A 16,191-nucleotide genomic window follows, 5' to 3' on the forward strand; every position below is an offset into this window, starting at 1 on the left:
TTGGGTTTTTTTTTTCTGGTTTTTTTTTGTTTGTTTGTTTGTTTGTTTGTTTTACCATCAGCCCTGCCCGCTCTGCACCAAGGCAAAACCCAGCAAACTCAGCTTTTACTCAACGTTAGCTGAGCTGGGGGCTGTTTTTAGTAGTCAGAATTTGTTAATTAATTCCACAATTGGAGCTTGGTTGGGCTCAGCCGCTGCTGCTAGTAAAGTCTGTTTCCTTTCCCCTCTGGGAAGCGGCCTGTGGGGGAGGGGCTGTAGCTGCCAGGGCTTGGGGGGTTCATGGTTCAGGGTGGGAGCACAGCTGGTCCAGCTTGTCCAGACTGTGGTAATCTGTGTGTCCTGTCACTGAATTGGCCCCAACAGTTGTTCTGTACTGTTCCTGGCTATATACTAGCTGCTGTGGAGGACAAACTAAATCCCACACTTCACTAAGCTGCCATCTTGGCTCGTCTGTCTAAAGTTTATATTCTTAATGAAAAAAGTCAGTGAGCTTTTACTTAGTACAGGAGTTCTCAGACTTAACAGTGTTTGAGTTAACTGTTTTTTGGCTGGCACCAAAGACTAGAGCTTGCAGGACAGGCTCAGAACTGTATAGCTAGAAAGGCCTCTACCCAGATAGGAGTGGTATTTCATCTTCTTGAAAAGTCACCACTTGATAGACTGCTCCCTTCATGCTAATGCCTTCCTGCCCTGGCCTACCCTTAAGCCACTACTTTCAGAATTGATGAAGTAGAGAAGCAAATACCCTCAGCACCAGACTCAGAGTTTGTTGAATGAATAAATCTCAGAAAACTGTGCTTTGTTGTTAGTTGTGTACTGCATATAAATGTGTTACTTCTCCTAAAGACTTATAATGAGCCACAGGTTTACCTTACTGTGTAGCCTTTTAATATCTGACCCTTCTGTCATTTGATCTCATTTCAGTCTCATCTGAAAGCCCAAGTCTATCACAAAAGTTTTCTCTATCTTACCTACATCTTCTGATATGCTACTTCTACCAAAAAGTGTGCCCTGAACCTCTTAGAAATCATTTCTCTCAGACTTCCTCACAGAGACTCTGAATTAATTATAGCACATAGCTTAAAAAGTCTGTTTCTCATTTCCCCAGGGCTTAACAGCAAATGTGTTCTGTTAGCTACCAGGCCCATTGTAGAATACGGCAACACTGCCAGTCCAGCCTGTAGTGCCTCATAGTTCAGTTGGAGCACCACATGCCTAGACTAGTATGCAGTCCTGTGATAGTGGACACAGAGTAGGAGTGCCCACCCCAGATGAGGTCCTCAAAGACCTTCTGAAGCTTTAAAGATAAAGAAGATAGCCAGACATAAGAGAGGGCATCCTGAGCAGAGGTACAGGTATGTAAAAGGCCTTGGCTTAGAGAAGAACATAAGCAGCTGAGCGTAGCTTCCAAGGAAAGAAGGGAAAGAAGTGATAGCGAGAATTAGAACTGAGGAAATGCTGAGGGGTCAGGCTGAGGGAGCTTGTTGCAGTGCAGATGGATGGGGCTATGGAAAGAATCCAAGGGAGGTTTTACCTCTTGGAGGCTTTGTTTTCCTGAGTCTCACCAGAAAAGTGAGTTTTGGTAGCTACCAAACAAAACTTTTAATTGGAAAATGGATTATTTTGAACATTAGACTTTCTCAATGCATAATGTATTCTTACTAATGCCCAATGCATTTTTACTAATGCCTGGGTAGGGTCATTGACTTTAGAATTGAGGAGGCATATAGGTCTAGAATCAGACAAATCTGGGTTCTAATCCCTCCTCACCACTTGGATAGCCCTATCACCATGGGCAAATTACTTAACTTCTCAGAGTGTATCTGGAGATAAAAATTGTAACTACATCATATCACTGGATTTTTGTGAGGATTAAGTTAAATAAAGCAAAGGCATTTTTGAATAAGGAAAACAAATTTGGAGACATTACACTATTAGATATCAAGATTTGTCATAAACTACAATAAATAATAAAGGCAATGTGTCATTGGCACAAGGATAAACAATAGACAAATGGAATAGAAGATCCAGAAATAGACCCACACGTATATATGCTGACTTGATTTATGTAAGAATAGCACTGCTACAGTGAGGAAATGACAGTCTTTTCAGTAAGTGCTGCTGCGTCAACTAGATGGCCATACAGAACAAAGAAAAGATCCTTGATCTGTGTCTCACACCACACTAAAAAAAATCAAGTCCGGAGAAATTTAACTTTTAAATGTGACAATAAAGCAGTAAAGCTTTTGAAAGATAGAAGAGATTATCTTCAGTACTTTGGGATAAACAAAGATTTCCTAAACAAGACACAAAAAATGCTAACCATAACATCAGTAAATAAAATGAAAGTAGTTGTTTCTCTACTGGTGTCAGAAGATACCATTAAGAGAGTGAAAAGGCAAGAAGATATTTCCTATACATACTCTTGCATGTATTGTATGCAGAGTATATAAAGAACTTTTGTCCAACAATAGGAAAAAGAAAGGTAGCCCAATTAAAAGATTGACAAAAGATCTAAGGCACTTATTTCACAAGAGTGTATCCCAGAGGCCAGTAAACATGAAAATCTCAGCGTCACAAAGAAATTAAAATTAAAACCATAATAAGATGTCACTACACGCCAACCAGAATGACTGAAATTTAAGACTGAAAATACAAGTGTTGACAAAAAATGTCAAGCAAATGGGACTTTCATATGCTGCTGGTAGAAATATGAATTGGTAAAACCACTTTGAAAAACAATCTGGCTATATCTTCTAAAGCCAAACGTACCCCATAACCCATCAATTCCACTTCGGGTATATTCCCCACAAAAATGCAAATACATGTGCACTAAAAGGCATATACAAGAATATTCAGAGGAGTACCATTCATAGTAGCCAAAACCCAGAAATAACCCAAATGCCCATTAAGTGTGAGATAGAGAAACTGGAGCATATTCATACAGTAAGATACTATTAAGCAATAGGAAGAAAAAAAATTATTGTGACTTGCAGTAACATTGATACATCTCACAAGCATAATGTTGGAGCTTAAAACTGGCAAAACTAACCAATTGTGTTAGAACTCATAATAATGGTTACCTCTCTAGGGATGAAGAAGGGAGCAGTGATTGGGAAGAGTATCAGGTACTTTTGGGGTGTTGATATTTGTGTTGTATTCTGTTTCTTGGTCTGAGTTGTAGTCATAAGGGTGTTTTCACTTTGTGATAATTCATTCACCTGTACACGTAGTTATACACTTGCCTCCATAGATGTTATACTTCAATTAGGAAGTTCATTTTAAAAATAGATGTTGTACATAAAATATATGGAATAATGTCCATGCCCAGCAACTGTAAATATGTTATTTAGGTGTGCCATCTCATTGTTACCCGAATCTACAATAATGCTGCTTTGTTATTCTTAATCCAAACCTTCTCTGTTTTCTTCACGGTATTTACCTCCACAGTAGTTATTTTCGTTTGATTTTTGTACATCTATATTTCACTACATGTAAGCAGTGTGAAAGCAAAGACCTGATCTGTCTTTCTTACCACGGTAATTCTAGCATCCAACTTGCACAAGACTTAAGACAAAGCAGATACTTAGTTGGAACTTGTTGAATGAGTGGATGAATTCCTGCCCGTTACAGAACATTTTCTGTTACAGAGACTGACAGTCTCTCTCCATGGTCATTTTTAGTATTTGTTATTTGGTAAGTTCTTCACTGGGCATTGTATTCTCTTCTGCTTTGGTTTAAGTCCATTTTTCTTCCTTAGATCTTAGTCATAGCATGAAAGAAAGTTAGAACTGGAAGAGATGAGATCATTTGGTTGAACCCTCTTGTTTTCATCAGTAACCCAAGATAATAGCATGCTTATTGTATAATCACTTTACTTGTATCTCACCTCTCTTCACAAATGAAGATCAGCAGGAGGATGACAGAGCATTTGGGATAGGGTTTTTTTTCACTGCTCTTTATGCTGAGGCTTGTGTAAATGGCATGTCTGATTGCTTCTACCTGAATCAGCCTGTGGGGCCACACGCTGCCACTGTAGAAAACAAAGCAAAGAAAGGAACATGTCCCCATAAAAACAGCTTTATCTCTGGGCAGCTGTATTCCCCATAATTTATCCAGGAACTTAATACATCAGTCTCAAAGGGGAATCAAATGCCCATTACATTGCAGTTTCAGCATGTCATTCTTAGGTAGAAACAAGACCCTCTCAGCCGTTGCAAGACAAAATCATGAGTCCGTACTACAGGTTGCCCCCTGAACTGCAGTGCTTCCTGTTGGGCCAGATTGCTGCCACCCTGACTTAGGCAGCACTAACTGCAATAAATAGGCCTGTAATTCTTTAAGAATATTGGAGAACTCATGCCATTTGTGCCTGAGCAAACAATTAATGGGAAGGGTAATGGGGCTTTACGGACTACAGGTGAGGGGCTCGATGGCTGAACAAAACCCACGCTCGTGTCTTAATTCTGAACACATGTTCCCAAGGTGCTGCTAAGGTGCTGCTTGGAAGTATGAGTCCTGCTTTTACAGTTGTTTCTTGGCTTCCAAAAAAGGTACATGGTCCTGTTGTCTTCCTACACCTCTGCTATAAGAAAATCCCTTAGTCCAGAGAGGTGAGGGTTTGCTCAAAGCTTTCACTTCTCAGCAAAAACACATTCCAAACTTCTGGGTTCATGCTGATTTCAAAAGTGCCAGTGTACTGCTAGTAAACTTTATCCTTGTAGAAAAGCTCCAAAACAGCAAAGAATAGGAGGACAAAGGAAACCCCTTGTGTAGTGAAAGCACATTCACAGATTATATTCTTTGTGGTTAGCGTTTCTAGACCCATTTTTTCCTTTCATGCTCTGATTTTCAGCTGTACCAAAGATGTCAAGTCTCTCAACAGCAGTCAGTAAAGTGTAAATTTACTTCTGGCTGCTCTTGGGACCTCCTGTGGATAAAGCAGCTTGCCTTCATAAAAGCAGCATACAAGCCCCAAGGAAGGTTGTTTTTCAGTGTAGAAAGCTGGCCATCAATGAGGAACTGTAAGAAGGGAAAAGCTCTAGGGTTTCCCTAAAGCTGTACAAAAGGCCAGAGTGTCTTACAGCCAAGACCATTCTAAAGGGAGAAGTATGCTGTGTTTCAGTGGTAAACCTCTTTTCTCTCATAGCATCGAGTTCATCCTTGGGAATACTTTGAAATTTTATGGTGAGTTAGAAAAGCTGTGTCTGATGATTATATACCGTTATAGAGGAAAGAAGACCTGCTTGCAGTCAAGCTCATCACTGTGCTTTGTTGACTTGTAAGCTGCATCCTGATTTCAGAGACGTTAAAGTGTGAAAAAGTATGTGTCTTAGAGTTGGTGAAATTCAGAAGGTTCTGGGCTCTTGCCCTTGGCCATCTCTGACACTGCCTGCCCCACCAGTACAGATGAAATGTTTCGGTGGTGACACCATTGGTCTCTCCAAAATTCTTTTGGACATCTCAGTGGCCATGAATCTTGGTAATTCAGTTAAAGTGTGTCATGGTTCTTATCCATAAACTTTTCCTTTCCAAGAAGATAGGCATATTTTTTTTCCTTTCCTTGATCCCAGAATAGGCATCAGTATTCCTACAAAGTGGCCTAATTCCTTAATAGAGTACAAGGCCAGCTCACATCTGCTTATTCAATTAAATGTATAAAGTTTGAAGCCAGCTAGCTCTAAGTAGATGCCAGTTCATTTAACATGTTTCCCAACTTCATCCACATGATAGGCTGTCAGAGCTCTTGGACATTCAGAAGCCAAGAAATCAGGATTTTACCCAAAATGTCAGCTGTCTTTTGAGTCAAGGTAGTTAAAAATTGCTTGAACCTATCAACCTTCCTTCAGGCCTTCCCACCACCACCACCTTTTGTTTGTTTCTGCCCTTTTTTTTCCTGACAGCTTCTTTCTAACAGTCTCTCTCAGAGCTCTTCATTTTGCTCTGAATATAAAGAAGCAGAAAGGGGGAGAAAAACCTCCAGGCATCACCAGAAAAGGAGCAGTGCTCATTGTTGTAGAATAAAAAGATAATGGCCAATTTGTCAAGAAGTGTTGACAAGAAAGATAAAGTTGGAAGTAATTAACTGGCTGACATGCTGGGAGTGATGCGTCTGCCAATAGCTCCCTAAATCAGCCAGAGCCCTAGAAATGTGACAGCCATTCATCATTTTTACCACACGCCTCTGACAGGCTCCTCAGTTGGACACCCAGCCAGCACAAATTGTGGGCAGTCACACTCAGCTGTGCAGCTTCTCTGGGCTTTAAACAGGGTTGCACTAGGGCACCTGGGCCCACTTCCAGCCAGTTGCTGCCTGGAGGTGATGGTAAATGGGCAGCTTTTTTTCTTTAACCCCATGTACTGAGGTCATCCTTGGGACAGGCACTGTGATGCCCAGAGCCTCCTCGTAGACCTCTGCAGGAAGACCACTTACTGAACATAGAGAACAAAGGTTATCTCTCAGGCGACATGAGGGCATGCCCAGGAGATTGTCAGTGGGGTCACTCAGAGTCCGTCAGCAGGATGAAATGACTACACCGCCCTTAAAAGTAGTAATTATGAAGCCTCTGAATAAAATGGGACACACCTATGTGAAAAAACAGAATTTGAAATTGTGTGAATGCTCTGCACACCACCAGGTATAAAATACCTATTTGTTTATATAGAATAGATGAAAATAATATTTTGGAAAGGTGATTATATTGTGGTGAATTTTGCTTCCCCAGATTTTTCTTCATTTAAAAAAATATAGCTCCCCAACCAATCTCTCTTTTTTTTTTTTACTTTTTTTATTGTATAGTACAACATATATACAAAACAAAGAAATAAAAAAGTAACCGTTTTCAAAGCACTCTTCAGCAAGTAGTTATAGGACAGATCCCACAATTTGTCATGGGTTGCCATATGATCCTCTCATATTTTTCCTTCTAGCTGCTCCAGAATATAGGAAGCTAGAGGGTTTAAATATTTTTTTATCATCACAATTGACTTTTTTCCCCTTTTTTGTGAAAAATAACATATATACAAAAAAGCTGTAAATTTCAAAGCACAGCATCACAATTAGTTGTAGAACGTATTTCGGAATTTGACATGGGTTACAATTTCACAATTTCAGGTTTTTACTTCTAGCTGTTCTGAAATACTGGCAACTAAAAGAGAGATCAATTTAATTCAGCATTCATATTCATTTGTTAAATCCTATCTTCTATGTATAACTCCACCATCAGCTTTGATATTTCCATCCCTCTCTTTGGCAGTGTTTGGGCTATGGCAATTCTAAATTTTTTTATATTGAAAGGATCTGTCACTAATATGGGATAAATATAGCACTATCTGATGTTCTGGAGAGGCTGGGCTAGGTTCAAGACTTTTCTGGACCAGGGACCTATCTGGAGGTGGTAGGTTTCTGGAAAGTTAACTCTAGCGCATGAAATCTTTGTGGAATCTTGCATGTTGCCCTAGGTGTTCTTTAAAATTGGCTGGAATGGTCCTGGTTGGAAGTTGGCAGGTTATATTGGTAGCAAGGTCTAACTGAAGCTTACATAAGAGAAACCTCCAGAGTAGCCTCTCAACTCTATTTGAACTCTGCCACTGATACTGTATTAATTACACTTCTTTTCTGCCTTTTGGTCGATGGATGAAATGGTTGATCCCACAGTGCTGAGTCTGGATTCATCCCTGTGAGTCGTCTCCCACGTTGCCAGGGCAACTTCAATCCCTGGATGTCGTGTTCCACGTAGTGGGGAGGGCAGTGATTTCAGTTGCAGAATTGGGCTTCGAGAGAGTGAAGCCACATCTCAGCAACAAAAGAGGTCCTCCAGAAGTAACTCTTAGGCATGCCTATAGTCTAAGCTTCTCCATTACCTACATAAGCTTCACAAGAGTAAGCCTCATGATGGAGGGCATGGCCTATTGATTTGGGTGTCCATAAAGTTTGACACAGTATCGGGGATTCCCTGATACTGATTAAGGTTTAATAGTTCCATATGCTTTCTCCCATCCCTCAGGGGACTTTGCCAATACTTTTTGATTATCTGCTTAGTATACTTTAGGACGTATTCAGGTGTTTCAATAATCTATATAGGGTTAAAAGATCTCTTTCTTATTCTGTGCTCCTTGTGTTTCAGTTGTTCAAATGAGCTATACAGATAGGTTGAATTAGATTATTCACTACAGAAAATTTCAGTTACAGACCAAAATCTTGAAAAGATAGAATTTCACCCTCCTTCTACCTAATATGGAAAATTGTTAGCTTTTGATTCTAAAGAGCCCAGACTTTCTCACATACAGATTTAGTGTGCCCTATAAATATTATGACAAACTTAACATTTATACTGTAATCAAAGGAAGGACTGGAGACAAAGTAAGATCTACTCTTAGATACGTCCTAGAGTATATTAAGCAGATAATCAAAAAGCACTCTGGGACAGGGCTAAGACATCAGGAATCCATTTTGATTATCCAAGCTGGCCACCGTTCTTGTACTAGATCTTTTTTATCTTGGTGCCTTAGGTCCCTGAGAGTTCCACAGACACTCATGTCCCACTTTTGATGCTTTCTAATGGGGCTTGCCTTCTCTTTTCTAATATGTGGAAGTGGAGTAGTTCTGTTTCCTAACTTCTTAAAGAAAGAAAAAAAAGGTTTGACCCTTCCAGACCCAAAATCACTATTTTCACTTGATTCTGGCTTTAAGATATAAAACTCTTATGGTCTTCCAGTCTTCCTTCACTTACCCTACTGCTCGCATTTAAATTGCTCCTCACAAATTTCCTCTACCTTTGCTGCCTCACTGCTGTCCTTTAGCCTTTACCCTATTCAAAAAGAAATTTACGTCATTGAGTTCCCCAGACCATGCTGCCACTCCCAGAATCCCAGAGTAGCTGCCTAATAAAGACACTGGGGCCCAGCCAACCCCAAATCATGCTGACACCGTCAGGGAAACAAGCTGTTTTGCTTTTACTCATGTGCTGGAAACAGAGTTGTCTTGGTTCTGAAGAAGCAGCAGGGTCTGATGCAATTACCACTCTATAGAAACAAGAAAAACTGCTTGCTATGGTGATTAGGGACCAACACAGTGTCCAGTTTGGCCCCATCATGGCTGGTCAAAAGCTCCTCAGTCAGGCCTGCTGCAGACCCCCCATCAGCTGTGTGGCATGTGTCACCAGCCTAGTGCCAAGGGAATTCAGAGAATTCTTACTTGACAGGGAACCAAATGTAACATAGACTGTGGTCTGTGCTAGAAATAGGAGAGGGGAGGCCCAGAGCCATTTGGGAAGCAAATGGGTAGGTGATGTTCTTATAAATTCCTAATGGGCACACTAGGAAAACCTGAGCCTCCCTCAGAATTGACTGCAGTTGCTCCTCTTTTGACTGAGGACTTTTCCACAGGGTTAGGATATGTGTTGAATAGTCTTGCGCCACTTTGCTTTAATAGCCTATGGGTCACTGAGATGCCAAGACTGAGAGATGAGGGTTGATAACCCAATGAGCCACGCAAGAAGGAATTACTAAACCAGATTATTTTGGATTTGCTATCATCCCAGATTCTTATGGAATAGTAACTTAGGAACTCCTTTAAAAAACAACAGTGTTCTTCCGGTTTCTCTTTTCAGGGGGTAGGAATGGCATTTGAATGCCAAGTCTTTCTTACTACCTTGAGCAGGTAATGACTAACCCTTTCTGTCAGTCTCATCTTCCTCCATTAAACTGGTCAAGACCTGCCTATGAGAAGCGCTGAAGGAAAACTTTCTGGAAAGGGAAAGGTTATGGGAAAGTAAATATACCCGCTCCCAGCATTAGGTTCCCAGGATCCCTCTTGACAGAGAACTGCCAAGGCCATGAGAAACTCCTTCCCATCTAAACCACTTCCTCAGCTTATCTGTTTCCCCTGCTTGGGTACGCCTACCTCTGGAAAGAGGTTTTTGGATACTGGGGAGAAAAGATGCTTGGTGTAACCCATACAAAGGTATTGAGGCAATTTCTTGTCCTTATTTGTTAATTCTACTCAACTCTGGAAAGCATTTTTCCCCAAATGCCAAGAATTTTCCAAATTTCAACCTTTCAACATAGCCTCCTTTATAATAATTAAATCTTGGAATGGTGAATGAGTAAGAATGAATACATCTGTATACTTGCCTCTCCCTTTGATATCCTATTGACATATTGAGTGTTCTCTCCATTTCTGTTCAGTGTCTTCCCAGCACCAGGTTCATTTGTGGTTTTATGGTGCAGCTAAGCAGTTTCTATTTGCTGTCTATAGATTTGCAACTGTTTAAAATTGCAATTGGATGTTCTCACTGGAAAACGAAATAGATTACAGATATACCCCTCATATCCATGTTAAGGCAGCAGTAGGAATCACTAACTTAGAAATCCTTTTGATCCAGTTCTCCTTTCCTTCTAGCCTCAGTGTGCATCCAAAGGTGACAGAAAGCTGGCCAGCCTTTCATCTCTGTTTGCACGCTGCCATTTTAGGTACATTGCTGCCCGAGCCTCTGTCTTTCTAAACGTGTTTGTTTGCAGACCTTTCAGCTGGACCAAAGTTAGCAGTCTGGTTTGTGTCAGATACTCCTCTGCCATTGGGCTTGGCTTTGAACAGTTTGCCCTTTAGAAGCCTACAGTATTAATAGAGAAAGACGTGAGGAGCACACAAGGAAGCAATTATGGAATGGGCTTTAAAAACTCCCAGCTGTCCAATAAAATGAGAGTTCCTTATTAAGGGGACTCTTGAGCAAAGGTGATTTCTTAACATGAGCCGAACATACAATCTCTCCCTTCGGTCTCATAAAACCACATCTGAATTTAAAACAGGAATATTTCAAAGGACAGCCTTGTGTCACCCAAGAAGCCAAGAGACTCGGGGACTTCGAAGCCAGAAACTCCTGAGTATTCATAGAGACTTATCTCACACTTTGCAATATAGACATTATCTGTAGGTCTGGCAACCTCAAACAAGCTGCTCCAGAAAAGCCTGCTGTGGCAGCCTGGTTGATTCATATTGGGAGGCCTTAAGGTATATCAGTAGCTTTTGAAAAGAAGTAAGAAATGGAGTGGGGTCAAAGGGGAGTGTAAACAATGTCACCGACAAGGGTTAGGTGAAGCACAGTAGAGCTCCTTTCTCCTGTACAGCAAATTATAGAGATCATTGAAAACGTCCCACCCATTGCATTCAAGTAGTCAATAATCCATTCATTTTGCAAGTATTTACTGGTCACTTACTGATGCTGAGAGTAGAACGTTAACAGTCTTTCCCATTGCAAAGCTTATAACATATCTTCTATTATTTAAGATCATTCTAAATGCTAAGTTTTGTAAGGGAAAGGATGACATCCACAGCCTATGACCGACTGGGCCACAGTTTCTTCATCTATAAAATGTGACTATTAATAATAGTTCCTACCTGAAAGGGCTGAGATAATGCTTATAAGCAATTAATACGGTGTCTCTGGCACATATAATGAGCTCTCAATAAATTTGGGTATTTTTTCATTGTTACTGTCATTATAGTATGTTGCCTCATGTGGTAGGGTGCCAGGAGCCATGGAGGAAGAAAAAAAAATTAAGGTACCAAACAAGATGTTCCCTTTAACTCTCCAGAACTTCTGCAACATCTGCAGTTAGCATACTCCAGCAACCTTGTAGATACTCCACAAGTCTTGTGGCAAGATTCTGCAGAAGGCAAGAGAAAAGTGCAGATTAAGGAGACCTATAGGAAATTAACATGTCAAAGCTGGAAGAAGAAAGAATAAACAGGTTGATAACAGCTGGTTAATTTAAAATCTTTTTGACTCTCTGAACAAAAGAAAATGGGTCTGTATAATCTTTCCTTTAGGTCCTCAAATCAGAGACCAAGGAATTAAACTTTATTTCATTTTTCATGGTTATTTTTCAGTCCATTTAGTCAAGGCAGTAATTTTTCAATGATTGTCCTTCCTATTGGATGACGGCTTATCATGAAGTTCAGAGTATACCCCCAGAGCAGTTGCTAAGGGTCAGTATTCCCCACCAACAAGCCCAGCCTCTCTCCTTCCCCTTGAGCTTTGTCTGATTCCTCATCTGCCCCACATATAAGTAGGAAGTATTATGTAGATGGCTCATTTATGTATTGGAAGGTTTGGACTTTATCTAAAAGGAGCTGGGCTATATGGTGGTTTTATTTTTCAATTTGTAAATCTTTGCTGGCCTGTATTTAGAGATTTATCAATTTGCATTTCTCCTGTCAGGTTTCTACTCAGTACTTTCTGACTTTGATCAGAAAACTTCTTAAATATAATGAGTGGGAGGGTAGGGTGGGAAGAAGCTTTCTTTTTTTTTTAGTTTTGTTTTGTTTTATCCCCAGAATGAGGCAAGCTTTAGTAGTGTTTATAATTTGTTTTTGAAAATAGAATATGTTCCAGAACACAAGCTTAGAAGACAAGATTAGAACAAATCAAGACAAAATTAGCACTCCTGGATTTTTATGTCTCATTCTTAGTTAGCTTCTGGTTCAGGCAAAGAACCACCTCATTTCCCTCATTAGAAAAATTCATTACTCCTACTGGGACCATCCCAATAGTCCATGTAGGGTTAACATATAAAGTTAGTTAAGTTCAGATAACATGCAGTTTGCAGAGTCTTTTTGGAACTTTCTGGCTTCTTATACTTCCAAATTATTTGGTTTCAAGAAACTAGATAATTTCAAATGTATCCCCAGTAATATTAATTGTTAATACAGTTTACCCAGCCCCAGGCTATTGGACAGCAAAGTACAGTACCTGACTTAAGAGCCAAGAAGTGTTGAGATCCTGCAGTGGAGTCAGTCCTTTTGTGCTGGCTTTTCATTTTCAGCTTGGAAAAATGCATATAGGGCTTCTTTAAGGAAACAGTGAAGCTACAGTTTCACTCTGAAATAAAAACATTTCTGACTTCCGTAGCTAACCAACTTTGACTCATTGCTTTCCTTAGGACAAGCACAGAAGCCACAGTGGGTCCTCCCAGTAGATCCCACACCAGGTTGCCTATCTCCTTTGAACACAGGAGGACATCAGACACTGTGACTTCACCTCTGATTGCAGCTCTTCCCAGAGCCTGGATACCTGACCCAAGCAGTGCTATTCAGGAAGCATATGGAACTTAAACACCAGTGATTTCCTAATGCTAGCTCAAGTCTCAACCATGGATGTATGTTTCTCCTGTTCACAAGCATCTAAATAACTATGTTTCTAGTAAATTTCATCCTTGGACAAAATTTCATACCCATTATTTCATTTAATTCTCTGAAGAACCCTGTGAGGGAGGTAGTATTATCCCCAATTATAGATGAGGAATCTAAAACTCATAAAAGGTGACTTGCCAGTGGTCACACAACTTATAGGTGGCAGAATCGGACTTCCAGAGTTTTAAGCCCAAGTTTTCTGACCAAATCCAGAGCTGTTTCTCTTCCTTCTTCCCCTCAGCAAAAAAGATATAAGGTTGTTTCAGGTAACATGCGCTGTACCGAGTCCTTGTGAAACTTGGGAAAAATCACTGTATGTGTTCTCTCACACCTCCCCATGGGCCTCAGGGCTGATGATGCCTTTCTCCTCCCTGTTGTTCAGGGAGGCGTGACACTGAAGGAGTGATAGGTAGGAAAGATTATTTGAAATATGTCTTGTAAACTTGAGGCATTAGATTATTACTTTTACAGATGTCAACTTCTCTAGTTCATCAGATTTCTGAGCAGTTCCCTCCCAGTTTTATTGAAAGAAATGTGGTAGAAATTGAATTTTTAAAAATATTTGTAATAGCATTCCCTGGCCATATAACCACACTGAACCCAAATCCTGGAATTTTCCAAAACTACTTAAAGGTTAATTCTATTCAAGTAGACAGTTTGTACTTGAGGCAGTAAACTGGATCTCTGCTCTTTAAACCAGTCTAGGCTCCCAAGTTGGTGTGTCATCTCTTGCTCCCTGTCAAGAAACAGGTAGAATCCTTGTTGTCATATGACTCTCTCCAACCCGCTCCTCCCTCCCTCTTTTCCTTCCTTTTATAATTTAGGCTTATGATTAAAATCGGGGTTAGATACTGTTTACTCTCTTACATAAGTTCCCATTGGAAGAAGAGTCTAAGTCCCACCCCTTCCTACTTTCTGGAGCTCTTTGTAATCTCTGATTAACCGATTCTAGGCACCAGGCTTTCTCATGGCACTGCCTCGTTGCCCCTTTCCAGGTACAATCCTCCAGCCCCACTGGCCACATAGTGGCTGTAGATAAATGACAAAGCAGCGTGGTATTAGCAAAATCGTCTCTATGCCAGAGAGACCAGTCCAAGGACCTGTAGATCTCGCCCCACTCAGTCCAATGCAGATGGAGGGGTAGTCCTTGAAGGTGTCTCCTTAGTTTGAAGATTAGAGGAAATGGGCTCTGTCAGGAAGACGATCAGGAAGTTGCACAGCCACAGCTCAGGTTCTTTGACAGTGACGTGGATGGCCCAGCCTTAGTCCCTCTTCTGGGTCTCTCACAGGGTTTTTTTTATTTGTTTTGGTTATTCTTATTACCGATGATAGCTGACAAGAAGATGTAGGAGTTAAAAATTCAGCGGTACTTCATGTTTGTGCACTACAACAATGACAATTTTGGATCCAGTATTCCTAGTTTTTTTAGAAACAAACACGTTCTGCGCGACTTTACAGGATCTGAGAAGAAACCACTCTGTGCTGCTTGGAAGAAGGGCCCCAGAATAAGCAAATACAAAATATGAGCATTTGTTTTACTGCACCCACCCCCCCATCCCTGAAAAAAAGAAATTGGGCGTAGGAAATCAGAAACCTTTCTCAGACGAAATCATTCAAGCTAAGCATTCTGGATGGCATTAAGTCATTGATGCTTGCTCTGCATCTGCACACCTAGTCCCCAGTGTACTGGGAGCCAGCTGCCCGTGAACGGTCCCCTTCTTCTCACCTGCAGACATGTCGAGTATAACCACCTCTTCCTTTTGTTTTCCCAGTATTAATAATAAGCTACAGCAGCCAGAGGCAGCTGCCGGGGTGTTAGAATATGCCATGAAGCACTTTGGAGAGCTGGTAAGTGCCTTGTTTGCTTTGAAAAGCAAGAGATGGGGGGAAATCTGGCAAGAAAGGCACTTGGCCCCTACCTCAAAAAAGTTATTTTTCTTTTCTGTTTTTGTTTGTTTGTTTGTTTTACTAATCAGTAACAGTCTGACACTGATTACCTATATCACTTTCTCTTTCTCTCTCTTTTATTAAAGAAGTGGTAGGTAGAAAAATGCACAATTCCAGGGTTTCCATATACCACCCTCACACAGTTTTCCTTACTAACACTTTGCATTAGTTGGTACCTTTGTTAAAATTGGTGAAACTCTTTTATTATAATTGTACTGTTAACTATAACCATAGTTTACATTAGGGTTCATTATGTTGTACATTTCAGTAGCTTTTTAAAAGTCTAATTCTGGTAACATTTATATGACCTAAAATGACCCCTTTTAACCACATTCAAATATATAATTCAGTGGTGTTAATTATTTTCTCAATATTATGCTACCATCACCACTATCCATGACGAAAACATTTCCATCACCCAAACAGAAACTCTATATTAATTAGGCATTAGCTCCCCATTACACCCACCCCAGCCCTTGGTACTATGTAATCTTCATTCTGCCTTTATGAATTTGCATTTTCCAGTTATTTCATATCGTTGAGTAGTTTGATTGCTAAAGCTACTGAAATGGGAAATACCAGAAATGGATTGACTGTTACAAAGGGGGTTTATTAAGTTACAAGTTACAATTCTAAGGCTGTGAGAATGTCCAAATTAAGGCACCAATAAGAGGACACCTTCATTCAAGAAAGACTGATCACCACCAGGGTTTCTCTGTCATATGGGAAAGTGTGTGGCCGTGTCTGCGGTCCTTCTTTTACCCAGTTTCTGGTTTCAGATGCCTCCCTCAGCTTCTGGTGTCTCCTGGAGCGTTTTTCCTTTTACATCTCCAAATATCTGTGTCTTCATTTCATCTCTCTGCTCTCTGTGTGAGTTCTAAGCTCACTTTGTGTTTTCTGCCTTTTATTTGCTTCATAAAGGGCCCCATAAAAGGACTAAGACCCAACTTGAATGGGATGGGTCGCATTTCCATGGAAACAACCTAATCAAAAGGTCCTGCCCAAGAATACATCTGCCCCCACAAGATTGGATTAAAAGAACATGGTTTTTC

The 16,191-nt window shown here is 40.5% G+C and overlaps 1 protein-coding gene across 1 annotated transcript in view; it reads left to right on the forward strand.

Annotated features, from left to right (window-relative positions):
- The window catches only part of MTOR (mechanistic target of rapamycin kinase), a 170,717-nt gene that overhangs the window by 94,951 nt on the left and 59,575 nt on the right, over positions 1–16,191 (forward strand). The window contains exon 29 of the mRNA XM_077151319.1: positions 14,965–15,040. Coding sequence (XP_077007434.1) covers positions 14,965–15,040 — 76 coding nt within the window. The remainder of the gene's footprint in view (positions 1–14,964; positions 15,041–16,191) is intronic.

Source organism: Tamandua tetradactyla, chromosome 2 (genome assembly GCF_023851605.1).
Source record: "Tamandua tetradactyla isolate mTamTet1 chromosome 2, mTamTet1.pri, whole genome shotgun sequence".
Lineage (NCBI taxonomy): Eukaryota > Metazoa > Chordata > Mammalia > Pilosa > Myrmecophagidae > Tamandua > Tamandua tetradactyla.